At 46.2% G+C, this 14,212-nt stretch overlaps 1 protein-coding gene across 1 annotated transcript; it reads right to left on the bottom strand.

Moving 5' to 3' along the window:
* Window positions 1-9,386: 9,386 nt before the first annotated feature.
* On the bottom strand, window positions 9,387-13,705 carry LOC309581329 (guanylin-like; the record flags this gene model as incomplete). Its single annotated transcript, XM_082295883.1, has 3 exons — window positions 9,387-9,451; window positions 10,316-10,505; window positions 13,631-13,705. The coding sequence occupies 3 exons, from the start codon at window positions 13,703-13,705 to the stop codon at window positions 9,387-9,389; spliced, it is 330 nt and encodes a 109-aa protein (XP_082152009.1).
* Between the last annotated feature and the right edge of the window lie 507 nt (window positions 13,706-14,212).

Here is a 14,212-nt window from a genome sequence, read left to right as displayed (position 1 = left end):
TCAGTGCCTGACCATGCTCTGGGGGAAGAACTTTTTCCCCTGACACAGCTCCAGCCATTCCCTGGATCCTGCCACTGGTCACAGAGCAGAGGTCAGCGTGTGTCCCTCCCCACACTCCAATCTATAACCTCCCTGTACAAATCTCTTCCTTCACTTTCCTCTGCCTCAGGTGCTTCTGTCACCAGTCCAGGGATTTTCTCTCTCCCAAGGCTCCTTTTCTAGCTGGAGGCTTTTCTGATCCTCCCCTGACTTGTGACCCAGGTGTGGGACATCCCCTCTCAGAGCAGGGTTCCCAGAGGATCCCCACAGTGAGGGATGGTGTCCATGGGGTGCTGACTGCTGTGACCCACCTGGGGACAGTGGGCACAGCTTCTGTAGCACCCTCTGGAACACCTGGAGATGATGTCACAGTCCTGTGCAGAGCTTTATCAGGCAATAAACATTAACATTCCTCAGCCCCAGCTGCCAGAGCATTGCTGGAATGGATTTGTTACTTTTATGAAGGAGAGGATGAAAGACTGGTGGGTGAGAAGGCCCCAATAACCTGGATACCACCTGACTGAACACCCACATCCTCCCAAAACACAAGAGTGTTTTATACCCAGCCCTTTGTTGGTTTTGAGTGATCCAGCCTCATGAACCAGGATCTGCAATTACCCCTATTTCACACGGAACAAACATTATTCCTGCCATAAACTCTTTGAGGCAGGGCTTGTGTTTTATTTGCATTCATTTGTCCAGCCTCTTTTCCAAGCCAGTTGTCTCCTGACGTCATGTACTCACAAACCCCTCAAGTGCCTCTCAGAGATGCCAGTCCCTGACTGATTTAACTGATGGCTCTTTTTTGATGCTGCTCCTCGTGGGGAGGTGCAGAATCTGGGACCCCAAGAGAGGCAAGGCTGCCACAGGCCCACCAGGCTCAGCAATGCTGTGTATCTCCAGTAGCTGCACATCAGCCCAGTAGCTGCTCCTGGATCTTCCCAATTGACCCCTCCGGACTCCAAGATCTTTCCATCAATTGGCCAGGCCCCTCTGAGAATCTGGCAGTCAAATCCTCTGGTTTTCACATCCTTGTGCACATGCAGACTCCTGGCTCCCAAGGCTCTTACCTGGCTGGACGCTCCCTGGAATCGCGCTCCCACACGCCTACACAGCTCCGGCCCCTGGCAAGCGAGCTGTATGCCTACAGTTCCACTCTGGGGGGCGGGCTCTCAGACTTCCCTTCAGAGGGAATAAACAGTCCCTGACCCAGGAAAAGATTTAGGAATGGAGGTTAATGAGAAGCCAGGTCACAGTGTGCTGATCAGGATCGTGCTACCCAGTAAGCTCTTTACACAGCACTGGCTCTTGTCCCCTGAGCCTTATTTTTGTCTGGTGTTTCTTCCTCTCCAGATTCCATCAACCCCTCCATTTCCCCACCTTTGGTTCTTCCCCTAAGCTTCCTATAGTAAATGTAATGGGATCCTGAACTTCCCTTCCCCTGCACTTCAGAATGTTTCCTCTATACCTATGCAGGGAGAAAGGGAGAAGAGAGGTTGGTTGGAGGGACCTTAAAGGTCATCCAGTCCCACCCCTTTGCCATGGGCAGGGACACCTTCCACTACCCCAGGTTGTTCCATACCCCGTCCAACCTGGCCTTGGACACTTCCGAGGGTGGAGCCGCCACAGCTTCTCTGGTGCCGGGGCCTCACCACCCTCACAGCCAGTAATTCCTTCCCAGTATCCTATCTATCCCTGCCCTCTGGCAGTGGGAAGCCATTTCCCCTTGTCCTGTCACTCCAGCCCTTGTCCAAAGTCCCTCTCCAGCTCTCCTGGAGCCCCTTTAGGCCCTGCAAGGGGCTCTGAGGTCTCCCTGGAGCCTTCTCTTCTTCAGGAGAACACCCCCAGCTCTCCCAGCCTGGCTCCAGAGGGGCTCCAGCCCTTGAAGCATCTCCATGTCCCTCAGAGGCCTTTGTTGACTGGCAATGACAAACTTCAGGTCACATCTTCAATGTGCATGAGATGTCCAGAGTTACCTCGGGCTGCTCCCTAGACACAATCTATTTTGCTCCTGGAATGCAACAGGACGAGAATTCTTTGTGTGATGTTCTGTGAATTCCCCTCTCTGGTGATGAGTTATCTCAGCTGTTGACTTACCAGGGTTCAGACCTTCCTCCCTTCCCAAAAACAATCTGTTCAACAGTTGGATTTCCAGAGTGTATAACCCTTTGTTATTCCTGCAAGTCCCTGTTGTTCTCTGTGCCTTTGTGTGCTTACTCACCCACATCTACTGAGTTCATTCAGAGCCATCACAAGAGTTCTACTGAAGGCCCTGAAGTCCGAGTCAACAAGAGATCAAAGATAAGGAGCAGCTTTAGAGCACAAAAAGCCAAATGATATTGGACAAGGGGAATTTAGTGAAATGATCAGGCAATGGGTTCAGAATAATCATTTCTTTTTCACCAACAAATATGCACCACACTCAGTACAAGCTTCCAAAGTAATAAAAAAACTCTTCCAGAGCTATTAAAACCCAGTGTGGCTCATGAGCAAACTGAGACGTGGATCCTTGGAAGTGTCACGGAAGTGTCACTGGATGTGCCTTTCTGAAGGATCTGGAAATAAGAGACACTCCCGTGATTAACCTGTTTCTCACAATTGCCCCCTTCACTTTTTTCCTCTCCTCTTTCCCAGATGAAAGAAGTTCATCTCCCCCCACCTGATGTCCACCTCACCCCCCTCACCGCCCCGGTCACTCTGTTTTGGATTTTCCAGTTTTTTTCACAGCTATCTCCCAGGAGAGGGGTTGGACATCTACCAGAAGATATCAAAAAGTCAAAGTTGTCTGGGCTAAGTCACCTGACTGACTATTCCCAGCTGGGAGACACCAAACTGTGGGGTATTTGCTATTTAAAGCAGATGAATGCTAACAGGGATATTGGGATTCACTGTGTCGCCTCATCCACTGAAACAGCAAAGCAGAACATTTAGTGATCTGGTCAAAAAGTGTCTCACCATTACAGGTGAGCAAAAAAGTACTTTTATCAGCAATTCTGATTCCAGTGCCTGATAGTGCAAATATCCCAGGCAGAGGAGAACATGGGATTTGTCTTTCAGATTCCTGGGAATAAAGCCAAGTTAAGATCCTGGAAAGATATAAAGATCTCAGAGTGTTTCTATTTTGACCCTGATATTTTTTATCAGAACATGCAAAATATTTAATGCAAATTCTCCTTGGGTGTGCCATTGCTTTTATGGACTTTTTACTGCTTATAAACCAAATCACGTCATCGCTGGTACTTTCTCTGACCCTTTAGTTAAAATGTTACCCCAAGGACAATCATATCTTTGTGTGCTCAGTGTTTGCTGAGTACTTCAGGATCCTTGGATTTGCATGGGGTAGGAGTAGAGGCCTGCCCAGGGATAAGACCAACCCCATCAACACCGCCTGCAATCGTTCTGCATTTTTTCCAGGAAAAGCTTCATTTGAAATTAGCAAAAACTTCTTCTATTTCCTAGGTGGGGGCAAGTCAGAAATTCACTGATATTAAACAAAAAGACAAAAAGAAGGGTGACTGAGCACTGGAATGGGCTGCTCAGAGAGGCTGTGGAGTCTCCATCCTTGGAGACATCCAAAAGTCATCTGGAAATGGTCCTGGGCACTCAGGTACCACGGAGGTGGGACTGGATGACCCCCAGCATCCCTTCCAACCTCAGCCACTCCAGGATTCTGTGAAGAAATGGGTTTCAGCCTTCATATTTTTGTACCTTTGAAAGGAAGAAAATTTTTTTGCTGCTAAAACAACTTTTCCTGCTTGCCTCAAATGCTATCTGGATTTATCCCTTTATGGAAAGCTATAAAAAAAAAAAAAAAAAAAAGGGTGGGGGGAAGGAAAAAAACAAGTGCTAACAAGCATTCTGAACTACAGGAAGAATATGGGCAAACCAGGACAACCTCTGGGAAGACAGAGGCTAATGGGAATAGAAGCAGATAAACACAGCATTTCTGGATAGAAGGGGTACAGGAGTGGGACTAGAGGGTAATGTGGGTGGGAATTGGAAAGAAATTATGGGATTTGTATTTTAATAGCATCTAAAGCTGGTTGGTTGAGAACACTGGTGGCTAGAACTAGAGGAGAGATTAAAAATATGGGAAATATGTAGAAATTATATATTTGAAACTAAGAAAAAATGACCAGTCCAGGGAATTCTGAGCTTCAGTGGAATACAGGGAGAAATGGGAAGGGAAATCTCATTAAGGACCAAGGGAGTCATGGGGCAGGAATGAAAGGGGAGGAATAATGAAAGCTGGATAAAGAGCCACATTGTAGAATCAAGGAGAAAAAAAACCAACCCAAACTCCAAAAATTAGAGATAAGAGACTGGGGATGGTGCCAGTAGGAAGGAGCAGAACTGGCAGCCAGTAGGTAGAATAAATGGATGTATCAGGCAAGGCTTGGATAATGTGGAAATGTGGAAGAGCCAGGCAAAGTGAGGAGAAAGGTAAGAGAAATTTGGGTGGAAATGTGAGGCAAATTTAAGGGAGAGCAGGCACAAAAGTCTGTGCATCCAATAATAGTGAGAAAAGGGAAAATCCCACCTTCCTGTCCACGACTGTGGACATCGTAACACGGAATTACACAGCGATAAAGGGACGAGGGGAATCAGGGGCTGAGAGCGGCGAGTGCTGGACACAGGGAAGAGCTGCCAGTCTCTGGATTATCCAGTGCTTCAAGAAGCTCTCGGAATTACGGAACTGATGGAATTTGTCATCTCAGTGCTCAACAGCTGCAAAAAAACTCCCGTGTTGAGAGTTGGCAAATAAAGGAGCTGTTAATATTGCTGAGGTTCAGGCCTGGGGGTGTCAGGGCAGTAAAGACCACACTGCCCTTCCTATGGATGGAAAGGAAGAGGGGATGATTCAGAAAGAAGAATTCATAGATTCTAAAGCCTAAAAGACCCCTCCGCAGATGCCCAGTGTGAACTGGGATTTAACATGTGCTAGAGAAAGGTGTGCACGTGTTAGGGAGGAATTAGTGTGTGGTTAAAGGATGTGGATGTAAATCTGTGGTTAAGAAAGATAATACAGGCAATATTTAATTAGCAGATGCTCAATCTCCCTTGCAAGCTGCTCATTATTTAATCACACACCCTGAAAGGAAATGGTGTCTAAAACCATTTTGTTATGCCCCGGACATAAAATCCCCCTTTTTATCAATCAGCTTTTCCTGTGTGCAAACCTCCCCCTGTGTCAGGGAATTCTCTTGTCCTGGATAAAGTAACTTATGTAATACCCACTGCTGTACACGTTCCATAGGCAGGATCATCCCGGCTTTGAGAAGAGCTGCCAGCTGTGGCTGCTGTCCTCGTGGACAGCCTTTTGCCCCTACCTCTGTTCAGTGCTTCTACTCCAGAATTTCTTCCGAAGATCCAATCTAAATCTCCCCTCCAAGGCCATTCTCCCTTACCCTATCACTGCCTGCTCTCGTAAAAAGTTCAAGCTCTTCATCCAAAGAGCAGAGGACTTTGTTCCAAAAAGGAATGTTTGCCACCATGATCACTAAAGGCTTTGAAATCTTTATCCCATGTTTTTCTTTGGAACTCAGCCCTAAATCTCCTTTCAATTTCCCCCCTCACCTTGCTGCAGAAATGGGGCAGTTTTAGTAGCCAGCAGCAGGAGAGTAGAAAGTTCCTTTTTCTCTCTTTCCAGCTGTACAATCTCCCTCCTGCAGCCCTGTGTTATCATCTCGTATCAACAGAATTGGCTTGCATGTGTTCTCATGAGCAAAGAGTACAGATAAATTTGTGCTGCTTAATAGGGGCACTGTTATGCTACGAGAAGTACCCTATAAATTGGAGCAAATTCTCCCAAGTAATTAAAAAAGACATCACAAAAAAATATGCATTCGTGTTCCTTGTGGTTTTTTCCCTTTTAAAACAATGTTAGTCCTTTAAAGGAGTGAAAATGTGCAGAAGAGCAGATTTGGGCATAAACATGGGCAAGTCCTAAACTCCAAAATTAGACTAAAACTGTCCCAGGTCAGCCCATAAAAGCCTGTATTCGCTTAAAACCTGATTATAGAACTGAGTATCTGGGCTTTCCAGTATACTGGAGGAGAACTCAGAACCAAGGCCAAGGACAGCTGCTGAGAAAACCCCGTTATATTGGGACAATTCCAAAAAACTGGGTGTACTCAAAGTTATTTCCAGTGGTATGTTCCCTTACCCAGCTCCCAGGTACAAACCTCACTACCAGAGATGTGTCCATGTCTATCCCATCCATCATTTGCAGTTGAACTCAGAGACACAGCTGCAGCCTGGCAATGTCCTGCTGAGACATGAGAAACTTCTGATGTACAAAAACTGCTCAGTATTCCCTGGGATTAAGCTTCCAGGGGAATGTGCTGAAGATGATTGAGGAAACCTGGACATTTCTGTGGTATACCTTCCAGAGCAGTGCTGGTGGTGGCTGTCACTTGCCTGACCTCCCTATGGCATCACTGAGCCGTGAGAATGAATACTGAAGGAAGCTGATGTGTGCGACGAGGAATAAAGGACAAGGGATGCCTGTGATCAGCTCCAAGGGTTGAAATATGATTGCACCAATATTCAGGTTGTGTTACTCTCCTCAAAAAGCCCAGTCTGCACAAGACCAGGCATTTCTGCTGGTGAATATATTTACCTTTGAATTCCATTTCCCTCCTGAGAGGTGTTTTTTGGATACACTGCTCTAATGCTCTTGGTTTAGGGCTGTGCACCATAGGTGAGATTTAGAAGGAAATTTTGTGTCCTCCTGATTCACTTCCATCACAATGCTGATTAAACTCTGCCAACACTTCCCAAGTAGTTCTGGCAGACAGGGAGACCTGCTGGATTTAGAGTTTAGCACTGTGGGAAGAGCCCCAGTGACCCAGCCTGGACTTTGGTTAGAGGTAGACTGGAATTACGGTAACGATCCTTTGCAGGATCTGTTCACACCACTCCTACAACTTTCCTTGCCTTATTCTGCCCTTTGCCCCCTTGTCACCAGTTTTGCATATTCCTTATGAACAGCAATACAGAAATATGATACGGAATTTTCTAACCAGAGCCCAGAGCCAAGAGTTGATTGTAAATCTCATATGAGGAGAAGATAAAGATATCAGCACCAGGCTGACGTCTGTCCTCTCATTAGTGATTAAACGTTAATAGAAATCAGAGAATCGTATCAGAGAATCCCAGGCTGGTCTGGGTTGGGAGGGACCTTGAAGCCCATCCCATCCCATCCCATCCCATCCCATCCCATCCCATCCCATCCCATCCCATCCCATCCCACCCCTGCCGTGGGCAGGGATGCTTTCCACTCTACCAGATTGCTCCAAGCCCCATCCAACCTGATCTTGGCTCCCCATCCCCACAAAGCACTGGGATTCAGAAGTCACTTGTAGATCACAAGTGGAGAAAAGGAATATAATAAGCAGAACAGGGGAAATAATGGATTTGGAGGTAAGAAGGGTGCATGAGGTAACACAAGCCTGATGGTTTGGTGAAAAATAAGGGAATCAACATCATCTTTTCTCATAATACAAATTACCCAGTTGAATTGCCAGTGAGACAATTCATTGTAGCTCACTCATTTTTCAGGGACTGAGATGTTGAGGAATCCTAGAATCACAAAATGGTTTGGTTTGAAAGGGACCCCAAAGATCATATAGTTCCAGCCCCTGTCCTGGGCAGAGACACCTCCTACTCTCTACCTACTACCTCCTACCTCTTACTGGACCCCTCAGGAAGGGCTTTGCATTGTGACCTGATGTCCAGAGGTCAGGTCTGCCCAAAATCAGTTCTTTCTGACGTGGGATTTCGGTCAACTCAGCATTTGGGCTATAAACACAAACCTCATAAGATGCTGTCAGAGCACTGAGATCCGTCTGCTCCCTGTGGGTTGGGGGCTGCATATATAAAAATGGAGATAATAGTTCAACAGTCAGGAGGGAAAGATTTAAAATATCTGATATGGACTTGCATTACGATGATGAACCTGGGGGTACTCAGCCTAGTGAAAAGGAGGCTCAGGCGGGACCTCCTGGCTCTCCACAACTCCCTGACAGGAGAGGGCAGCCAGGGGGGTCAGGGTCTGCTCCCAGGGAACAAGGGACAATACAAGAAGTTCTGACAGCGGAAGGTTAGGTTGGACATCAGGAGGAATTTCTTTGTGGAAAGGGTGGTCAGGAATAGGAAGGGGCTGCCCAGGGCGGTGGTGGAGTCCCCATCCTGGAGGTGCCCAAGGAAGGACTGGGCATGGCACTAAGTGCTCTGGGCTGGGTGACAAGGTGGGGATCAGGCACAGGTTGCACTCAATGATCCTGGAGGGTTTTTTCAACCCAAACAGTTCTGTGATTCTGTGACTACAAATTGGTTTAAGTTCAGGACTTTATGAAAAGATATATTTTATTCAGGGAAGCCCCAGACATGAAGCCCCTTATATGGGGAAAAAGCAAGTAGGCAAGAAGAGTATCCTAAAACAAAACCCACCCCCAAACCCAGCAATAACATAAACAAAACAAAAGAAAATCCAAATTAATGCTCGTTTTTATTGCTTATACAGCATATAAACATGGGCAGATTGTTTCTTCACGATCTTGCCACCAATAAATAAAACAACAGGCAATGTTTTCATTTCAGTGTGATTCTAGCACTACACTTTGGAATTTCTTTCTCCCAAAGAGAGTTTAAAGAACCTTGATATCCAACCAGGGAAGAAGTGTTCCTGTGCTCCTCTACACCCATTCCCTAAATCAACAACAATCAGTACAAGGAACAGTCTGATTTCTGGCTGTCAAAGTGTTCCTAAACACCAGGAATTTGTCCCAAGTTATTTGTTGGCGTTCTGCTACAAAATCAAAGGTGTCACCTGCAGACAGGTGGAAGGGAAAGGGATCCAACACACTGGGAAGGAGGGACTGGGAAAGGGAATAACCCAGTGATGTTGTGTGTAGGGGAGGCCAAATCACAGGCAGATATTAATGATTAGATACTACTTATCGGACATTAAATATTAGCTATTAAATATTAGCTATTAAAAAGGTTGCAGGGGATGCCGAGTTTCACCCAGCTTGTTCAAATCCAAAGGCAGAATAGTGGGAAATGGAACCCAGGGCTTTTCCATTCCAGTGTCACCCAACTCCTGCAGCACTTGCACCTCTCGGAGGAGTCACAGCCTCCTTGTTAGCAGAACTCCTCTGCTGGTGGCACCTGATCCACGTGCTGCAAGACTGCAGGGATGTCCCCACGAGCTGGCAGCTCCAGTTTGGCTGGAGTGGGAGATGAAGCCCAGGAATATTGATTGGTGAAAGTACATGATCTCGCCACAGGAATGCACAAACGTCCCAGCTGGACACATCTTCTGTGGGTTTCTCCATCTTCACTCAGAAGCAGCCGGCGCAGGCAGCATTGGCACAGATCTCACACAGGTCGTCCTCAGCAGCCAGGCCTGTCCAGGAGAAAGGAGGGTTTCAGGCAGATGCCAGGAGGGCAGAGCCACTGTCAAAGCACTTGGAGATGCCTTTGCATTCCTGTTTTATCATTTTTAAGATCCTTGTAGGTAATACTGCTCTAAGTAAAATTGGCTTATGCTAAAGTATGGCTTAATGAATGAAGTCATACCTAAATTCATTGGGAAGCAATGGGAACATGTGGAAGCAAGAGGACAACAGGGCATGGCAGCATTTCGTCCTAAAGTGTCCCTTGTACTGAGCAGTAGATAAATGAAATATAGTAACATAAAAAAGCAAACACTGCAGCAGCAGCAGCCCATGGCGGAGGGACTTTGGACAAGGGGGAATGGATTAAGCTGAAGAAGGGTAGATTTAGATGAGATACTGGGAGGAAATTCCTCCCTGTGAGGGTGGGGAGGCCCCGACACAGGTTGCCCAGAGAAGCTGTGGCTACCCCATCTCTGGAAGTGTCCCAGGCCAGGTTGGACAAGGCTTGGAGCAGTCTGGGATATTGGAAGGTGTCCCTGCCCATGGCAAAGGGGTGGGACTGGATGACCTTTAAGGTCCTTCCAACCCAACCATTCAGTGATTCCGTTATTCTACTTGGATGAACTTTTCCATGGTCACAGCAGTGGGATGTGCCCAGGGAACAGCTCAGCTCAGCACTGCAGGAATTTTCCTTAGGGGGTTCATGGAGCCCAACCCTTGCAGGAGAAAGGGCAGCACGAAGGCAGCACAAACCCTCCCAGCTGCCCTAGAAGTGACACAGCAGTAATTCCATGGCTTTGCCTCCTGCTATTGGAATGTTAAAGGTTGAAAAGTGTGGTAAAAATGAAAACTACGAAATATGAACTACATACTCAGCCTCCTAAAAATCATGGGTGCATCTTCCCTCTTGCACACAGGCTGGAATTCCTCTGGGAGGTGTTTTTCTTGGCATGGGGAATAGCTGGCTATGGGAACCATCATGCGAGGGTTGATGTGTCTGTTCCCATCCATGAGCTCCTTCAGCTTCTTCACGGACTCCAGGGAGAATTTCAAGTCACCATCCTGTGCAGAAGAAAGAGGTGTCAGGAAGTCAGGCCTTTGGCAAATCCATTCCATTTCAACCAGGAGCTCTCCCAAAAAATATAACAGAGGGAAAAGACGGTGTTGAAAGAAAGCCCAGATAAAACCTGTGCTGAATGGGGGCAGTGGACAGAGGGAGAATTCGGGCCTGGCTCATCCCCATGAGAAGACCCATAAAATCTGGGATAGGAAGATCCAGGCTGGGAATCTTCAGCCTAGAAAAGAGACATTGGGTTGGGTTGGAAGGGACCTTAAAGCTCTCCTCATTCCACCCCCTGTCACAGGCAGGGACACCTTCCACTAGACCAGGTTGCTCCAAGTGCCATCCAGCACTTCCAGGGATATGTGGTAGAGATCTACAAAATCATGAGTTCAATGGGAGTAAATGGGAATTTATTTGGTTCACTCTTTCTCCTGACACAGCAGTGGCAGTGTCAAGTGTTGGCTGTGACCTGGCAGGGTGTGACCACACAAAAGGAGCTCTTCTTTCACACCACACATTGTTAAGGGCTTAAACCCTTCACCCCGACACCTTGTGGAAAGTTTCCATTAATTTAAAATCACAGAATCTCTTGAGTTGGAAGGGACCCACAGGGATCTTTGACTCCAGCTCCTGGCCCTGCACAGAAAGCCGAACAATCCCACCCTGTGCCAATTTAAAACTTGCCCACACAATTCATGAAAAATGAGGTTTTGGAAGCATAAATATTACACTTCTGACTCAAAGCTCACATTAGAAACCACCTAAGGAAGCTGGGACAGGACTCTGAGAAATATTACTCTATGCTTTCGTTGCTTGTCCCTGTGCATCAGTTAAGGGTCATTCCCTCAGTTTCAAGAGAATTCCCCTTTTTGAGGTCATAAATTTAGGTTGCAGTTATTGCAGCTGTTTAACCAAGTGCACAAAGTCTTTGCCCGTCTGCAGGTAATCAGAGTTTGGCCTAGAAGACAGAAGAAGCGTTTTCAAACTGATTTTTATCTGCTGTTTTAACATGGTTTCATGGCCAACATGTAGTCAGTAAGGTGAGGTGGGAGGTTCCAACCCCACGGCAGGGTTTGGAATGAGATGAACTTTAATATCCCTTCCAACCCAAACCATCCTGGGATTCTGGGATCAAGTAACAGCTCCTCATCCAAAGAAATAAAATTCAGTGACTCTGATACAGCAGAAGACCAAATATTAGCATTTGTTTCACATCTCAGGAGTCCAGTGGGGAATGGTGTGATATAAGTGGGGAGGGGATTTGATTCTGACTGGGGTTTTGGGGGATTTTTTACAGAATCACATTAAGTTGGTGCTAAAGGTTTAAAAAAACCAATCGGATAGACTTTGGACGTGCCTTTACTTAACTAAGTAAAATTCCTTTCTCTTGCAGTCAGTTTATGATCTTACTCAGGTTAATTTATCAGCTGAACTCAATGATCTTAGAGATCTTTTTGGACCTTAATGATCCTATAAAGGTTGATCAGGCACTAGCACCGGCTGCCCATGGCAGTGGTGGAGTCACCATCCCTGGAAGTGTTCGAAAAACATGTGGATATGGCACCCGGGGACATGGTGGATCTCTTGGTGCTGGAGAAACAGTTGGATTTAGTGATCTTAAAGGGCCTTTCCAACCTAAACAGCTTTCTGATTCTGTGATCAGCCCTGGCTGCCTATGAAAAATTCACTTTTCCTGTATAAAGGCAGCTCTAGATTCAGCTGTTGGCCACACACCTGAGAACCAAAACCCACAGAACTAAAAAAGAGTGGATTTCCACAGGCACAACCTCAGAGAAAGCAGGACTTGGGAACAAACCCTGAGATCTGCAGGTCCAAGGGACAAAAAAGAACAAAGGAACGGCAAAATAGAAACAAAACCCTGCCACGTCAAGTAAGAAAGATGTATTAGAGAGAGCTAAATCTAACATATTATGGGCCAGGGAAGGGAAATCTAGGAAACGATTTCAGGGAAGAAGAGTGGAAGCTGACTTTGTGTAGTGAAGAGTCAAAGAATCAGTCAGACCTAAAAGAGCTGAGGTGAAAGGAGTGCAACACACTCAGAGTTCACTGCAAGTACAGTGGAGAAAACACAGATTTAATGATTAATGAGAGAAGAATTCCGGCTCAAACTCCAGAGCTTCCTACTCTTTTACACAACATAGAAGCAGCCATTCTCATCTATTAATTTTTTTTATGGCTACAAGTAGAAAACTGGGATGTTTTTCACTGGGTAGGAAGCTGTTTGCTCCTCTGGAGACTGTAAATGTTGAAGAATGGTTTGAGAGAAAGCAATAGCTTAAACCTGCTACCTCTGGATACCTCTGCCATCCAATGGACAAAAAGAGGATAGTCCAGGACACAAACATACCTTGTCCCTGGAAACCTGCTGCAGACACATAGAGTCAATAACTGTTTAACAGGTATTAGTTTTCCTGGCTCCCTGAGGAAGTAGTTTATATTGCAGTCAGACTGAAATCCCCCACGCTGTTTCTCACGATGAGTGCAGAGCGATCCAAAGCTCTCCCAAGGACAGACCAGGGCCCTGAAGTACCTTCTTAACCCCTTCCACATTGCATGGAATATCGGCCATAGGTGCTGTGTACTTGGAAAATTTCATTGAGTCTCCTCTAATCACTTTTCTGCCTATTAATATTTAATTGGATCCAACTAAGCCCTTCTTTGCCCTTTTTTAACAGGCTCCATCCCCTAAACTCACAGATCATTTCCGTAAAGAACTTCCTGCCTAGAACCAGGTAACACAAGACAATTTCTCCTTTGTCACCCCTTGTTTGCATCACTCTCTAAAGTCAGCACTTTCACCACACGTGGCTTTAGGTCCAGGAGAAAACTCCAGGTATGAAACGCCTCAGTCCCTGAGGGATTTCAGAGCAGAGATATGGCTGGAGAAGGTAAAAAACCAGCAGCAGCATTTAGTGATACCTGAAGTGTTTCACAGAAGGAAAACCCAGAGCACAGGGAGATGCAAGTGGAAATCAAGGCAGAGCAAAGCAAAAAATCAGGTCTACTAATTTAGTTCAAAATTCCTGTTGCAGCCAGAAGTTTAAAAAATATCAGCACTTTGTTGAACTCTTAATACCAACAAATGAAAGAGGAAAAGACTCACCTGAACGTAGACTGCCTGGGAGACGTGCACCAGGACAAGGACTGCCAGGACTGTCCAGGAAAGAAAGATTTTCATAGTGCCTGCAAAGCCAAACCTCTCCTCACCTGGATAGATTTTATTTCCTCTGCCTTTGGCGTTTCTCCACCTTTTTTGTGTCTCCCCGACTTTCCCTCTTCTCCTGAGCTCTCAGACTGCCCAGCAGTCAGAGCTTTATAAAGACTTCACACAGCATTAGGTTGGTAATCCATTAATCCAAACTTTTTATTGACATATCATAAAGCTTGAGGGGACTCTCAGTTATCTGCTCAGTAGCACAGCAGGTCAGTCACACCCAGGGCAGATCCTGGGATTTATGAGTTGCTCGCACTTTGAGACACTGGCCATGACGTGGGTGGGCAAAACATTCCAAACTGCAACAAAGAAGTGGTGGAGATAGAGCTCAGGCAACACCTGAAAGCCCCCATAATTCTGGCCACTTTCTGCAGAGCTGGGAGTAAAAAAAAAAGAAGTTTGGAAGATGATAGAAAAAAACTGATGCAGTCAGTTGGCTGTTCTGGGAGTTCCAGGAACTAAGAGTGTAAT

Source organism: Coloeus monedula, assembly GCF_965178545.1.
Source record: "Coloeus monedula genome assembly, chromosome: 22".
Classification (NCBI taxonomy): domain Eukaryota; kingdom Metazoa; phylum Chordata; class Aves; order Passeriformes; family Corvidae; genus Coloeus; species Coloeus monedula.
This window is presented reverse-complemented; position numbering and strand designations above follow the sequence as displayed.